The sequence below is a fragment of the Solanum tuberosum genome, unplaced genomic scaffold, assembly GCF_000226075.1.
Source record: "Solanum tuberosum cultivar DM 1-3 516 R44 unplaced genomic scaffold, SolTub_3.0 scf00443, whole genome shotgun sequence".
Taxonomy (NCBI): domain Eukaryota; kingdom Viridiplantae; phylum Streptophyta; class Magnoliopsida; order Solanales; family Solanaceae; genus Solanum; species Solanum tuberosum.
The window spans coordinates 70,995-87,043 of record NW_006239434.1 but is presented as its reverse complement, the minus strand read 5'-3'; the positions used below and the strand labels follow the sequence as shown (position 1 = coordinate 87,043).

Sequence of the window (16,049 nt, the reverse complement as noted above, 5' to 3'; positions counted from 1 at the left end):
GGGGGGGGGGGGGGGGGGGGGGGGGGGGGGGGGGGGGGGGGGGGGGGGGGGGGGGGGGGGGGGGGGGGGGGGGGGGGGGGGGGGGGGGGGGGGGGGGGGGGGGGGGGGGGGGGGGGGGGGGGGGGGGGGGGGGGGGGGGGGGGGGGGGGGGGGGGGGGGGGGGGGGGGGGGGGGGGGGGGGGGGGGGGGGGGGGGGGGGGGGGGGGGGGGGGGGGGGGGGGGGGGGGGGGGGGGGGGGGGGGGGGGGGGGGGGGGGGGGGGGGGGGGGGGGGGGGGGGGGGGGGGGGGGGGGGGGGGGGGGGGGGGGGGGGGGGGGGGGGGGGGGGGGGGGGGGGGGGGGGGGGGGGGGGGGGGGGGGGGGGGGGGGGGGGGGGGGGGGGGGGGGGGGGGGGGGGGGGGGGGGGGGGGGGGGGGGGGGGGGGGGGGGGGGGGGGGGGGGGGGGGGTTTCTATAAAACTCATCTGGACATTGAACTACCAAAGTGTCAATAATTATCGTGTATCATGTAGCTAGCGTCGATCACGCAATGCATATACATATTACATACATTACATAGAATATATACTTCCTCACATTTATTTTTTCCATATACGGTAATTAAGAAATCACTAATAGATTGATCTTACTATTTTGCTCTTTGTTTATATCATTTAGCCTCTTGAAAAAAGTATTTTAGATCTTTAAAAAAATTTAAACTTCCAAAGGTTATATTAATTGTAGGCGTAAAATAGAAAAAATGTAGCTTTTAAATTAAACATTTGTTAACAGTACTCTATCTTACTCTAATACTAGCAATCAGTTATTATTTCATATTCATATGTTTCTGGCAGTCAAAAATTGATGAAATGGATCACCAAATTCAAATCAAGTCACCTAAACTGTCACGACGAGATGGGTAAACATAGTATTTTATTATTTGAATTAAAATAAGTAATTCTACAAAAAAATTTATATATACAGCCAAAGATGCTTGTGAAAACTAACATTGAATCGAAATCAAATGAACTGAATGGAACAAATCAAAACTGAATAAGTTGGAAATAGGAAGAGAAAAATCGAATAGGACGATCATATTTAATTAAGTTTGATCTTTAATATATTAAATAGAACTTATTTTAAACTATATTTTCATCTTTAGTTCGAAAATTCACATGGAATATGAAAAAAAATAATATAAAAAATATATAATATTCAATAATAATATACCAGAATTGTGAAAATGTAAAATTTTAAGTAATAAAATATATGCCACGTCATTAAACCGTTGCTTTAAGGTGATATTGCTGGAGTACATGGCCCAATTTCCACAGGCCCATTTGAGGCAGAACCCGGATAGCTTTACTCTTCTTTCAATTTTAACCTATGGTAAAGTTTATTTTATAACCCTTATTTAGCATTGCTACTATATTTTCATTAATAGCTCAACAAGGTCAGGCTTGCCAATAAGCACCATTTAAGAGACATTCACTTTCAGCATTTCCTTTGATAATAAAATAAAATGGTTATTCATGTGAACAATCACTTGTCTAAGGCGTAAGCTTAATTTGAGTTAGACTTGAGAATGAAAAAAATTCTATTTAGAAGAATAAATCATGCAATGCGTGAATTCAACAGAAATTTAATGTGAATTTCAGACGCCATGCAAAACAGAAATAAAAAAATTAATTTGAATCACGCACAGACTTAAAAAAAAGGAAAAAGTATGAAGAGAAACCTCAAATTGAGCTTTGCCATATATATGACACATTTAGTCGAAATTTTAAAACCCAAACCACAAACTTAACAGTTAGCCCTCACCTTTATATAGAGAAAAAGCAACAGCTAGCTTTTTCTACGTTTACACTTCTCATGATCATGTTTAAAGAGTATTATAAAGTCCTCATTGATGGTTCCACGATGAGAAAGACTGAAAATACCATTAATTCCCAATATCTTAATTTTACTGAAATTTGTTATATTTTGGAATAATTCATACTTCTTTTTTTATATAATTGTGAAAAAACCATATCATATTTGTCCTCCACTCTCAACAAAACTTTAATCCGAAGTATAACTTTAATAAATCATGGCCAAACTGAAGATCAAGGGTAAGTTTGAATTATTAATAAATCATAGCCAAACCACATTTTTGTAGTAATTAAAGATTTCGTTCACAAAACTAATATTACTATTACCGCCGTTCCTTTTGGATTCTCATGTGTTTTTCAGAAAATCTATTTGACTAACTTTAAAGATAAATTAGATAACATTAATTCGATATTTAAAAAAATAAATATGAAATAACTATATAAAAGTACTATAAATTGTATATTTTCCCCAAATATGACAAAAATATATATTAAAATATTAATCTAAGTATATATAGTTTGATTCTAAAAAAAAATTTGACAAGTTAAAAGAAATAGGGAGCTGAATATTTGAAACCAAACAATTAATGGCCACGTGTACTTGCCAAGTCCATTGCACTTCCCTTTTTAATGTTTATTGATAGTCAATTCAACTTCTTAATGTATACTAATACTATAATTAACCTTGTCTCCCACCCGAAATAATCAAAATCCAAATATATATATATTCCTTTTTATATTGTCAACTCAACATTTGTACATGTCCGCACGTCTCAATAATTACATTTTCAAAACCCATAAAGGTGCTTCTCACGTATAGCTAGCTACTTCAAAAAAAACTATATATACATATTGATAGGAATAGAATGTACAATAACAAATCAAGCAATTCCTCTTGAATTCATCAATATTGAAGTACCTATATATATCCTCCTCAATTATCGTAGAATGAAGAGTTTTGTATTCTTCACGGCGGCCTTGTTTCTGGTGGCCGCCGTGTCTGCTTCAGCATATGATGAGGACGACCTTCCTTATGACTACTACAGCAAGACCTGTCCGAAGTTGGAGTGTATAGTGCACAAGAAAATGGAGGAATGGATTAAAAAAGATTATTCACTTGCTCCTGCTCTCATGAGGTTGCATTTCCATGACTGCTTTGTTAGGGTACGTATCAATTTCACTTATATAGTTTCACTACATAGCTAATTAAGTTAAACAATACACTTTTAGCTTTTTTTTCCGTAATCATTTGATATTTAAAATTTAACTAGTTTGACTAATTTAGATTTGAACCACATACTGCCCATTTTAAGGGGCTTTTCGATCTATTACTCAAGTTTGAACTTGAGAGTTGAGGTTATGGTTAAGTATAGGAGGGATCTCATATGTCCCACCACATACCGCCCATTTTATCCTTATCAAATTTTTTGTTGAATTGTTATGAGTTAAAAATGGATAATTTAACAACAAAAGAAGTCTAGTGGAAAGTATACCTCCTTTTATTTGAATATTTCCTAGTTTACTTTTAATGACATGTTTTTATAGTCTGAAAAAATAAAACTCATTATAATTTTGTGTAATATCTACAAATTTTACGTCTTTATTTTTTTTTTTTAAATTGTGCCTCATCACACCACTATATATATATATATATATATTTCAATATTTTGACACAAGTATTGTGTGTGGATGTTACGTAGGGATGTGATGCTTCCATATTGTTAGACTACGAAGGAAGTGAAAAGAATGCGAATGCAAGCAAGACATTAAGGGGATTTGAAGTAATCGAGGATATTAAACGAGAATTGGAGAAAGAGTGCCCTAAGACAGTATCTTGTGCTGATATTCTAACCGTAGCTGCAAGAGACGCCACACTTGCAGTAGGTGGTCCTTACTGGATGGTTCCATATGGCAGGAAAGATGGCACAGTTTCCAACGCTAAAGAAGCTGATCAATTAGTCCCAATGGGTCACGAAGTAGTCACTGATTTACTTGAATTATTCCAATCCAAAGGATTAAATGTTCTCGACTTGGTTGTCCTCTCTGGTCAGTACTTTTCAATTATCAATGTTTTGTAGTATTAAATTTTTAATTATTTATTACTCTATATTTGACGGTAAGATAGTTCTAAACGTAGTCTAAAATGTCCCACGATCCTTTTATAAAGTGACAAACCATGCATATTTTAGTTAATCGAAGGTTAGATGTGCTTAGCTAAATATTATTCGGACTAAAATCAACATTTATCAATTATGAGGGACCAAAAGTACTACTAATTATCCCTTATTTCAAATTGTGCTAGCAAATTTGTCCATAGTTAAACTTACTGGTTTAAAATTACCCTCTACACTAGAAAACAATTCGTTTTTCCCTTGATTCTTACTTGACAGGTTAAATTGATTTTTTTTTTCTTGAAAATTTGGTCACGTTAAGTTGGAGCTCTGTTAATGATCATAAATGTATCGTCAAATATTCAATATGATTCTAAAAGATCTAGTTTCATTGTAACTATATAATTTAATATCAATTTTGGTTTAATTTATGTGTTACATGTATGTAGGAGCACACACAATTGGTAGAGCAACATGTGAATCTCTACAATACAGGTTATACAATTATAATGGAACTAAGAAATCAGATACAAGACTTGATCATCTCTACTTAAATTATTTGGAAAGAAAATGTAGATGGGCATCTGAATATGTTGATCTTGATGCTGTTACTCCAAAGAAATTTGATGTTCAATACTACAAGAATCTACAAAAGGGAATGGGACTTTTGTTGACTGACCAATTGTTGTACAAAGATTCAAGAACTGCACCAATTGTCACAGCTTTGGCTACTCAACCAGATGAATTTGGAAGCCTATTTTCAGCATCTATGGTCAAGATGGGAAATATTCAAGATTATCTTAGTACTGATGGTGAAGTGCGACTCAATTGCGCCCGCATTAATGCTCCAACTAAATATTAAGATATATATTGATCGTGTAAAAGATTTAATTTCTTACGCTATCGATCAGTGCGAGTTTGTTTCTTTTTTTCGGGTTTTTACTATACTAATATTTAAATTTGTACTTTGAAGTTCGAATATTAATGAAGAGGCTGGTATGAACTTTAAAATCGTACTAAGCTATGGATAAATTCTCTACCAAAATTATGTACTTGCAATTAATTGAGGAATTTACTTAAAGGTGGTGAAGGAGAACTATACTCCCTCTGTTTCAATTTGTTTGGCCTGCTTTGCCATATATGTACATTGTTAAATATAGTTTTACATTACATATATACTACATATACATTCTTATACACTATTATATATATATATTTTATATGCTTTGTATAATCACGTATAAATACAGTTAACCAACGAAACCAACAGATACCTTAACAAAAAGAAAAAGGAGGGTTGAATAGAAAGTAATTCTCATCTAATGTACACTAATTTAAAGGCAAAAAGTATGAGCATATGAAAAAGGACTTCAAATAATAAATTAATCGACCAATTTATATACTAATGATCAAATTTATAAATTATTATTGCTCTATAACAACCTTTTTTTTTCTTTATCCTGTTTGGTAGTAATTAATTATGGGATAATTATGTCTACTCAAAAACTGTTTTCAAATCTGTGACCATTTTATTTTCTGGCTTATGTGACTTCCCCACGGTTTTTTTCTTCCTTGTCCCTTTATAGAATTTGTCCATTTTCATAGTGTCCAAATTGCGTAACAAATTGCATCAATGATCAAAAAATCCAAAGAAGGCAGTGAGTCAGTATTTAGCATTTGCATGTCTCTTCTCACGTCTCTCTTGCTTATCTCATTCACCTACACCTTTTGGCTCCATTCATTTCTGTTTTTTCTACTAACAGACGAACTACTTACACCACCCACCCACTAACAATACATTGGATCGATCTCGTCAGTGGCGGAATCAGAAATTTTATTAAGGATGTCCAATAATAGTGGTGTGTGGCTGTCAAAATAATTTTACTAAAGGTGTCCAAGAATAATAGTGTGTGACTGTCAAAATAAAATAAAAAAATATTGTGATATTTGGGGTTCAAACCCGAAACTCCTTCGTTCAAATGGACACCCATTACCACTATGCCAAATGCATAGCATTTGTTAAAGGTGTCCAACTTTAAATATATATATCCTTGTAGAATTTGACATACAACGTAATTTTCTGACGACGAAGGGTGTCCAATTGGACACCCGGTGTGGCTATGGCTACGCCACTGGATCTCGTCATCTTTATTTAGAGTTCTTCAGTTCAATTTTTTTTTTTTAAAAACGATATTTTACAGAGAGTGAGTTTAATTCAAACTTTATATTTGTGTTTATAATATGATATAAAATTCTAAATTCGACTCTGAATCGGATATATGAATTTTGGACACAAGTCATGAGCTAATGTTTTTTTTTCCTGTCTCTCTCTCTCTGTAATCTTTTAAGGTCACCAGACATTTATAAAGTAATTCATATCTCTCCTTTCCACTTTATCTCTTTCAAGATTATATTCTCTCCTCTTTTTTCTCTCTCTTTTATTTTCTCTCTACATCTCTAAAGTTTCACTCCTAATGTTCAAAAACTAGTTTAAATTAGCTTTGTCTTTTTAGGGTTTTCACATGAAAAAGTCTAGTCTTCCTTCTTCCATTTGTAACTTCTTTTATTTTTTACTGGTGACAGTAAAATCGTGACTCGTGTTGATTAAAAATAAAATAAAATCAATCCTTCTTGTTCTTAACGACTCAACCCTTATATATATAAGTGTTGAATATATGTTTTATCTTCTTGATATTTATTTAGTTTTTGTTTATGGCTAGGGATGACTTTCTAGCCTCTCATCATCACTTGTAAAATGACTCTCTACAACATTATCTCATTACTTACTATCTTCTTCTTTCTTGTCACTATTGTTATGTCTGATGACCAACAAGTCGAACCGAGTACTTTACAAGATCATCATCATGATGCAATCAAGAAGAACATTCCCAAACCTTTGAGTACTGAAAGAAGAAACTACAAAGAAGATCAAGTTTCTAGTACAATAATGGGAAGAAAAGGAAAGAATCATCAATCTCAAAAATGGAGAGACAAATCATTGAATGTTAATGCTCATGAAGTTCCTAGTGGTCCAAATCCAATTTCAAATAGGTAATTATCAAGGGGGGGATGGTTTATTATCTTCTTGATTCTCTAGTTAATTTGTAACCTTTCAATTTCTGTTTTTCTAAAAATATGTATACATTTACTCGTAATATATATGGAATATATTATGGTTTTGGTTCAATTTTTGTAATATTGATGTGATTTTCACCCATCTATCTGAATGATCGGTCTCAAATGATAATGATATATCTTTTTCACGATTTCTATAAAAGAATTTTTGTTATGATTGTATTTAATCATTTGGTAATGAGAATGCAAAGATCATGAAATTCATATTTGTAAGTACTAATTATATATAAGTAGTACATTTGATTTCTATCTTTTCAAAACATGCATCTATTGATTCATCATTTTAATGTCAGGGTCCCTTAGATTTTTTTTTTAAAAAAACTTTAATTTTCACTTTGATAAAGCTGAAAATGTATGCTGTTTCCACCACCATGCCCAAAAAGATAAGACAAATCTAACTTTCTCTGTACGTATTATTCAATAAACCGTGTTTAGAATTTAATTAGTATTATATTAGTGCCTACTAGATCACTACGGATTGTTCACCAATTTTGAAACAGATATTTCCTATTATTCGTAAAATATTGAAGACAAGACAAATATTTGTGATTATAGTGGAAATTGAGAGAGACATTTAGTTATTAATTAAACCCGGAGCATTTACAAAAAAGTAAACCCGATCCTTTCTTTTTTTACTTGGGCAAATTCTGGCAGTTAAATCAAATTTGAAGGAAGGCTTTAAATTTAGTATTGCTTTTAATGAAATTTAATATAACCCATCCTTTTAATCTTTCATGAGACATAGTATTTTAGATTTGACAATTTTCTATTAATCTCTTTACTTATATGAAAAGTATATATTTTCTACAAATAATCCTCAATATTTTCTTTTTAAAATATCTATAACTTATTATTGCTTGAAAATAAATGAGGCCAAACCTTAGGCAACTGGCTCTTGCGGGCGAATTACAACAATTATGTTCATTACTCAGACACACACACACACACACATATATATATATAATCTATATAAAATCTGTATATTTTATATATATATATATATATGTATATATATTGATATACAGAACAAATATATTTGTTGAATATTATTAATTTGATAGTGAATATAAGAAAAAAAACTTCAAATTTGTACCCCTTTCCCCTTCTAGAGGCGGAGCCAAAATTAAGAGTTTGAGGGTTTTAAATTTTAAGATAGAAGAGAAAAATATTGCAAAATATACTCTCTTTTTTTTAGTATGAATGTGTTTCCACGAAACCTTCATTGAGCTATCATCTACGATAAAGCTACTGAATTTGTCCAAACCCACAAACTCTCACTTAGCTCCGCCTCTGCCCCTATCATTTTCCTGCCTTAACAGGAACTTATTTGCATCATTGCATGGGTCAAGCAACCAAAAGAGTACCGGAGAATGTTTATGCTAATTAATACTCTATTTGTTCAACTATGTTACAAGCAATGCATGGTTGGCCTTTTTTTCTTTATAGAAATAATAAATGGAGTGGAACCAAATGAGCTAAAAAGTGTTGAGTAACTCTAAGGAACACAATGATTAATATAAAGGGGGAAATTGTAGGGAATAGAGATTGTTAAGATGAGACTGCATGCAATTATGACAAGTCAAGGAACGCTGACCAATAGTATTGACCATATAATATATACTACCTTCCGCCTATTTATTATTTGTGTGGTATCTTTTACTTCGTTTCCTATCGTTATTGATTGTATTTATCTAGCTAGTTTGCTATCGTTATTTTGCTTTCTAAGTTTGATAATATATTATTATACTAAGGGTCTATTCAATATAGTAGCTTTACTTTATATGAGAGTAATGATAAGATTTACGTATATATTATCTGATTTTTTTATTAAAAAAAATCATGTATAAAATTGTATTGAGCATCTGTATTATTACTGTTGTAGTACTACCTTCTGCTTATCTTAAATGTTGTTTTAGTTATATATATTTTATCCAAATATATTTCCTCTATTTTTAGTTGGTTATGTATTTTGTAAAAAAGGATGTCTCTTTTTTATACAGCTATTTGACAAAATTTTAATTTTGATTTTAACATTGTATATGATATGTTTCAGAGCACAAAATCAAATGATATTTGATATATTATACACCTATTTAGTTTAATTAAGATCATAAAATTCAAATTTATAATAATAATTTCTTAAGTTTGCGCTCAGTCCCTCTGTCTATTTATGTGTCATAGGTTGGTTGGTTGTCCTTGCGCAAATTCAAGAAAAGTAAAATTTTCTATTCTTTTTTATGGCCTTAGATTAATTAATGTAACATAATATCTTTGAATTTTATGATCATAAACATGTAATGTGAGATAGTAAAGCTAAAAAGTTACTAAATATAGAAAGCGATATTTAAAAAAAAAGACTTAAATTGAAAGATAATAAATAAATAATTTTTCGGATCTGTCCTGCTTCAAAAAATTATCTATATAACTTTTTGTTTAAAGAGTCTATCTAGGTTATTAATTAAGTAGTCATATTGTGGATAATATAAAGTGTAATTTAGTCAAAAAAAATCCTTATGATTAATAACTCAATTTTTTAAAATAGATATATGAATATGTACTAAGTAATTCTTTCATTCTAATTTACATAACATAGTTTAAATTCTAGATTCAAATTTCATTATTTTAATGGTGTATTTAGACATGCACTCTTTTAAGATTTTTTAAAAACAACTTAAATATTTAAAGTTATATGAAAATACTATAAGTTACAAAAATTGATAATTTAAAAAACATACGAATAAATCAATACTATTTAATATGTGTGGTGGTTGGGAGATAACCAGAGGGCAGTACGTAGAAAAAGAAGGGTCGCTGATTTTTATGAGATATTGTTTTCATCAGTTACCCTATGAGCTACCAAACACTTCTTCTTGGATCTTTCTTCCTTCCTTTATTACTAATCTTATTTGTTTTTTTCTCTATGGAACCCCTTGTTTTCATGGCAAACGACATCACCTTTTTTTTATTTCCATTTTCCTTTTTTTTTTTCTCTTTCAAATTTATTACTAGCTTATCCATTATGGTAACCTCACTAGTTTAGAAGTTAATTAATTAGATACATGCTAATTTACAATATTACGAATTTTATCAAATTTTGGTGTGTCCAGATACGTTTAGATACATGTATCTCGTGATATATGTGGTCAAAATTAGGTGTAATTTGTTCTAGATACACTGTATCCAAGTGGTTTTACATGTATTGGGATACATAGACAAATCTCGCTCGCGACTCTCATATTTTACTCACGTCTTTGGTATTTCAGATACATGTATATAGTGTTTATCTAGTGTGAATTACCTGTATTAGACGTGAAATCTGATATGAAATTACTAAATAGTGATATAAAATGTAATTATGTTAAATTATAGAGAGAATTAATAAATATGATATGATAGAAATATTTATGTAATTAGATATATTTTCTATTAACGGAGTCGTGCCTCAATGGGCCGAGATGTGAACTAGCAGATGGGCCCGTCTACCGACCCAGTGCGTTTTGCCTAGCCCCTCAATCCAGGACTCCCAAATCGGGTCGAATATACACCGGCCCATTTTACCAAAGTAGAGCAACCCGTCATCACTTGTTTATTTTGTGATTAAAGAAGACAAGATGAGTATAATCATCTTTTTTACAATGACATATTACATAAATATGACACTTAACTTGGCGTCATCTGACAACTATGACATTTATCTTTGAATGTCCACAGGTAGATACTTAAACTTGTATAAAATTAAACAAATAGACACATTCGTCCTACATGACACCCTACATGACAATTTTGTGTCCTACGTGGCGTCCTATGTGTATTATGCCATGTAGGATAAGTGTGTCTACTTGCTTAATTTTATACAAGTTTAAGTGTCTACTTGTGCACATCCAAAGTTAAAGGTCATAATTATCAGCTGACGTCAAGTTAAAGATCATGTGTATGTATTATGCCTTTTACAATTTCAACATTGTGTAATTATATGCTATTGCTTGTGCTCAGGTCATTCGCGAGTCTTTCATTAAAAAAAATTAAAGTTATTACTACTTGCTTAAAAGTTAGTAAAACTTTATTAAAACTCAAACCCAAGGTAACAGACAAAATCATGCCAAAAGTTTCTCTTTGACTCGACTCTAATTAGTCCTAAAAAATGTTTCCAGATTGACATAAATAATATCGTACTCAAAGTTTCACACCTAAGTTAATTAGGAAAGATATGTTATGTATTTTAAAAATTGTTGAATGAAATTTAACTAGTATTCTTTCTTAATATAAGCAACTATTTGCTTGATACAAAAATGTTAACAGGAAAGGAGATCTTCACGATCTTTGCTAGAGGAAAAAAAAAACAAAAACCGAAGGTTCTTTATATATATATACACATACTAGATACATACACTTACGTTAGTTAGATGTCCAATTTATGTGGCATTATTAGAGTGACTATTCAAAGTACCCTTGAATTTGACATAAATTATTAGTTTCGTTCTTGAATTACGGACAACCTTAAAAATACGTATTTTCTAATAAAGGCGTCTCCGTACTCAGGAGAACTCAAACCCAAAACAAATTCCACATTGGGGGTAAATGTTGTTCAACCTGTATTACTAAAATACTTACAATGATAACTTTGAAAAAATTGGTAAGAAGCAACAAAGTTTAAAGAGTATTTTCAAAATTAGAAATTTAAATTCAGTAAAGAAAATAGAATATGAAACATATTAGAAATAATATACAAAATATTTTTCTCAAAGAAAAAAATCGAATCTACTAAATGCAGAGTGTGTTTTTAAGAAAATTGTTCACTCAAGTACCCGATGTTAAATAAAATATATCCTCCAGGATAGAACGATCTTACTCACTTGTGTATCAGTACCTAAATTTACGGTGTTAGCGTACCAATCAACAACAATAAAATACACTTAAAATACTAGATTTAGTAGTAGAAGAAGTCAAGGAATTCGTTAAATACGTTGTTGAAAAATAAGAGGAAACCCTTCTATTCCCTGCATTTCAAATTAGTTGAATTGTTAAGGTGTTTCACATCCTTTAAGAAAAGAAGATTAAGACATAATTTAGGCATAGCTTTCCACTTCTACCCTTATTAATTAATGTCAAATTGATTAAATAACTAAACATTAATTATACGAAATCCATTTCATATTAATTTAATTTTTGAGGTGTTTCACACCCTTTAAAAAAAGTAGATCAAGACATAAATTGAACATAATTTTCCATTTTTACCCTTATTAATTATTGTCAAATTTATGATTAAAATAACTAAATATTAATTAATCACTAATTCCAATACTAACTAATGATGGAAAAAATTGGAAGAACACTCTAAAAGTAGTCTTGAAAATAGAACAATTAAGTTAATATGAAAAATGGAAAATGCCTCAAAAATTAAATTAATATGGAATGGAGGGAGTAATAACTAATTCCAATACTAACTAATGAAGGGTAAAATTGGAAAAATATTCTAAAAGTAGTCTTGGAGATTGAACAATTAAGTTGATTTGAAAAATGAAATTTTTCTCACAATTCAATTAATTTGAAATAGAGGGATTATTAGACAACAAATGGTAGTTTGAACAAGTGTTTATTGTGCTTAATCAGAAAAGGTCACAACCCTTAAAAAAGTTAAAAGTCATAACCCTTCGTAGAAATCACAACATTATAGAAAAGTCGCAACTTTTGATTAAAGTCATGTTCAAAAAAATCACAATTCTTCATAAAAGTTACTATAATTTTTCATAAAAGTCAGAACTCTTCGTTTTCATTCACATTTTTTTAAAATCCAATAGTAAACTCTTCCTAACAAAGACAATTTTATACTCAGAAGGACTTGAACCCGAGACAAGTCACAATAAAGCGCTCTCTGACAAAAACGAACTCAAACCAATGAGATATCTACAGAACGATAGGAAAATAGTAGTACAAGTTCAAATGATAGGTATAAACTTTGTCCTAAAACGTATAGTACAAGATAGTACAGATTACACAAACAAAAACCCACCAACTCCTATTCTTCTCCTTTTTCACCTTGATATTCTCATCATTCTATCACACCTTATCATCATCGAATCGAATTGAATCAAAAGGCCCATACTTGCCCAGCGAATCAACAAAATACCCATCTTCTCCAAGAACCCAAATCGGCTAGAACTCAAAATCGGAAAGCAAATATGATGCACATGACCTTTTATTGGGGTAAAAAAGTAACCCTTTTGTTCGATTTCTGGAGAACTGATTCATGGACTAGCTATGCAGTTACTTTACTTGCTTGTTTTATCTTCGCCCTATTTTATCAGTACATGGAAGATCGTCGTCAACGATTCAGGATTATCTCTGCCAATTTCAGGAGGAATTACCCTCCGCCGCCTAGCGCCGCTTTGAATGCTCCCCTTCTTTACACTTTCCCGACCGTCGGCGGTAAGTGGAACTCGGCGAGATTCGCTACGGCGATCGTTTTTGGGATCAATTCGGCAATTGGGTATATGCTTATGTTGGCTGTTATGTCATTCAACGGCGGCGTTTTTGTGGCTATTGTTCTGGGTTTGGCGATCGGATATTTGCTGTTCAGGATCGGCGATGAGGATGATGTCAGCGTTGATAATCCTTGTGCCTGTGCTTGATATGATATTAGTTAATGGGTTTGATTGTTGTATGTATGAATAGTGATTAAATGATGATGAAAATGTTTTCCTTTTTTACATAGCAGTATTGGATCTGTTGATCTTTCATATTTCCTTCTGTTCTGTTGTATTTCTTGATCTCAATATAATTTTACACCTTTTTCTGCTTAGCTATTTGTCCCCATCTGTTTCCCACGATTCTGTGTACATCAATTATAATCCTTTCTTCTTGTTCATTAAAACAACCCCTTTTCAGATCTGGCCTAAAATAATTTATCCACCTCATGAAACTGCAGCTTTTTCCAAATCCGGCGAAACTAATAAGAAACAGTCAAATCTCTTTGTAACAATGTAGTTTGTGATACTTTTGAAACAGTACAGAAAACATGGTTATTATCGTGAAATGTTGTTATCGAGATTTTAATTCTCTAGTTTAGGCCTTGGGGACATTTCTTCTTGAGGCCAAAGACCTCTCTTTTCTTAATTACTTTCTGTTTGCTGCAACATTGATTTCCTATTCTCAACTCATCATACTTCAAGTACAACAAAAGAAAATACTCCCTTCATTTCATACTAATTGAATTTTTGAGGTGTTTCACAGTTCACACCCTTTAAGAAAAGTAGATTAAGACATAAAATTGAATATAGTTTTCCATTTTTACCCTTATTAATTATTGTCAAATTTATTGAAGTCATCACATTGAAAATCCAAATGAAGGGTAAAATTGAAAGAAACACTCTAAAAGTAATTTTGAAAACTGAACAATTAAGTTAATTTGAAAAATGAAAAATGCTTCAAAAATTCAATTAGTATGGAATGGAGGGAGTAGTGGGCAATAAATTTCCCTTGGTGAAAACATTTACTGATATTTAGCGACTCTTCATTGCATACAGAGTTGTCAAAGCAAATATCCTTTAAATTCTTTATTTGTTATATTGAATATTCTAGTTATCAAATTCCAAGATCATTACATGTAGCAAGTAGACATAAATAACATTTCCTACTACAGCTAGCACCAGGAGTTTCAGTAACATCAACATCTTCAGGCTTCATTCCATCAGGCATCTTCCAATTGAAATAGTAAATAAGTTGAGCTAAAGGAAGCTCAACATTTGATAAACCAAATGAAATTCCAGGACACATTCTTCTTCCTCCGCCAAATGGTAAATACTCAAACCTATGTCCGATAAATTTTAAATTATTACTACTACTACTACCACAATTTATGAACCTCTCTAGTGTAAAACTCTCAGAATCCTCACAAAATTCAGCATCTCTATTAATTGCCCAAGCATTCACTATTACTTTAGTTTTAATAGGTATGTCATGTCATATCCATTAATTACACATTGCTCCCTGAATTCTCTTGGAAGTAACAAAGGAAGTGGTGGATGTAACCTCACAGTTTCTTTAATTACTAATTTTAGGTAGCTAACTTCTTTCAAATCAATCTCTGTTACTCTTCTTTTTCCCTTGAGGAATTCTTCTCAATTCTGTTTGTGCCTTTTCCATAACTTTGGTGTTTTTCATCATTTCAGTCATTGCCCATTCAAGAACGTCTGCTGAAGTTTCAGTTCCAGCTAGAAACATGTCCTGCATATATTCACATTTAAAATTACTACTAGAGTTAAGTAATGATGTGATCATATGGTGCAGTATTTGTTTTGAAAGTACTGTTAGTGCGGTTGTGCATAAGAAATTAAAAGAAATATATGTCACCAGTATGACTGCTTTGATAGCAAATTAACCAAATGTGACGTATGGTGAAGATTCCAAGCGTTAATTATTTGCATGCCTTTTTTTTCAGTGTTACTTTTGAATTTCTGTACTACTTTTTACGAAAATACAACTGTGGCTTCTTCACAAGACATATGAACTTTGTCACAAGAATAATATATGCTATGCTTTGTATTGATGGAAGAGTGTTTTTTTTTTGTGCGACTCAAGAAATAATATCTCAGATAGATAATTGAGGAAATGTTATAAATGGTCATGAATTATTGGAGTAGGTCTAAAACAGTGCACTCAGATTAGCTAGTTAGGTGTGTCAATTCCATGATCAAGGTTGCGAGTTATCCATTCATCCTTCTTATAGGCTTATTTTTTTTTATGTTTTATGAAGAACAATTTATGAAACTTAAGTTGCTTAGTCATCATATGATGCTCTACATAAAAAAATAAAAAAAATAAATTATTATAGTTAAAAAGTTACTTATTTCGAATACATACAAAAAAGAACTCATGGAAAAAATGTGTCGCGGACAATAATAGAGCTACAACATTTTCCCCTTTTTCTTGCCACTTTTCTCACCATATTGCTTCTCAT

At 32.3% G+C, this 16,049-nt stretch overlaps 3 protein-coding genes across 3 annotated transcripts; 2 read left to right on the top strand and 1 right to left on the bottom strand.

The window, feature by feature from the left end:
* Window positions 1–2,736: 2,736 nt before the first annotated feature.
* LOC102604601 (peroxidase 7) lies at window positions 2,737–5,009 on the top strand. The gene is made up of 3 exons (XM_006364783.2): window positions 2,737–3,011; window positions 3,548–3,893; window positions 4,408–5,009. The coding sequence occupies exons 1-3, from the start codon at window positions 2,796–2,798 to the stop codon at window positions 4,818–4,820; spliced, it is 975 nt and encodes a 324-aa protein (XP_006364845.1). The 5' UTR covers window positions 2,737–2,795; the 3' UTR covers window positions 4,821–5,009.
* An 8,026-nt stretch (window positions 5,010–13,035) lies between these two features.
* LOC102593875 (copper transporter 5) lies at window positions 13,036–13,892 on the top strand. The gene has a single exon (XM_006364753.2). The coding sequence runs from the start codon at window positions 13,273–13,275 to the stop codon at window positions 13,720–13,722; it is 450 nt and encodes a 149-aa protein (XP_006364815.1). The 5' UTR covers window positions 13,036–13,272; the 3' UTR covers window positions 13,723–13,892.
* Window positions 13,893–14,674: 782 nt separating this feature from the next.
* On the bottom strand, window positions 14,675–16,049 carry LOC107058437 (premnaspirodiene oxygenase-like). Its single transcript, XM_015304127.1, has 3 exons — window positions 16,035–16,049; window positions 15,184–15,316; window positions 14,675–15,027 (listed from the first exon to the last, which is right to left on the bottom strand). Exons 1-3 carry the CDS (start codon window positions 16,047–16,049, stop codon window positions 14,675–14,677), a joined length of 501 nt encoding a protein of 166 aa, XP_015159613.1.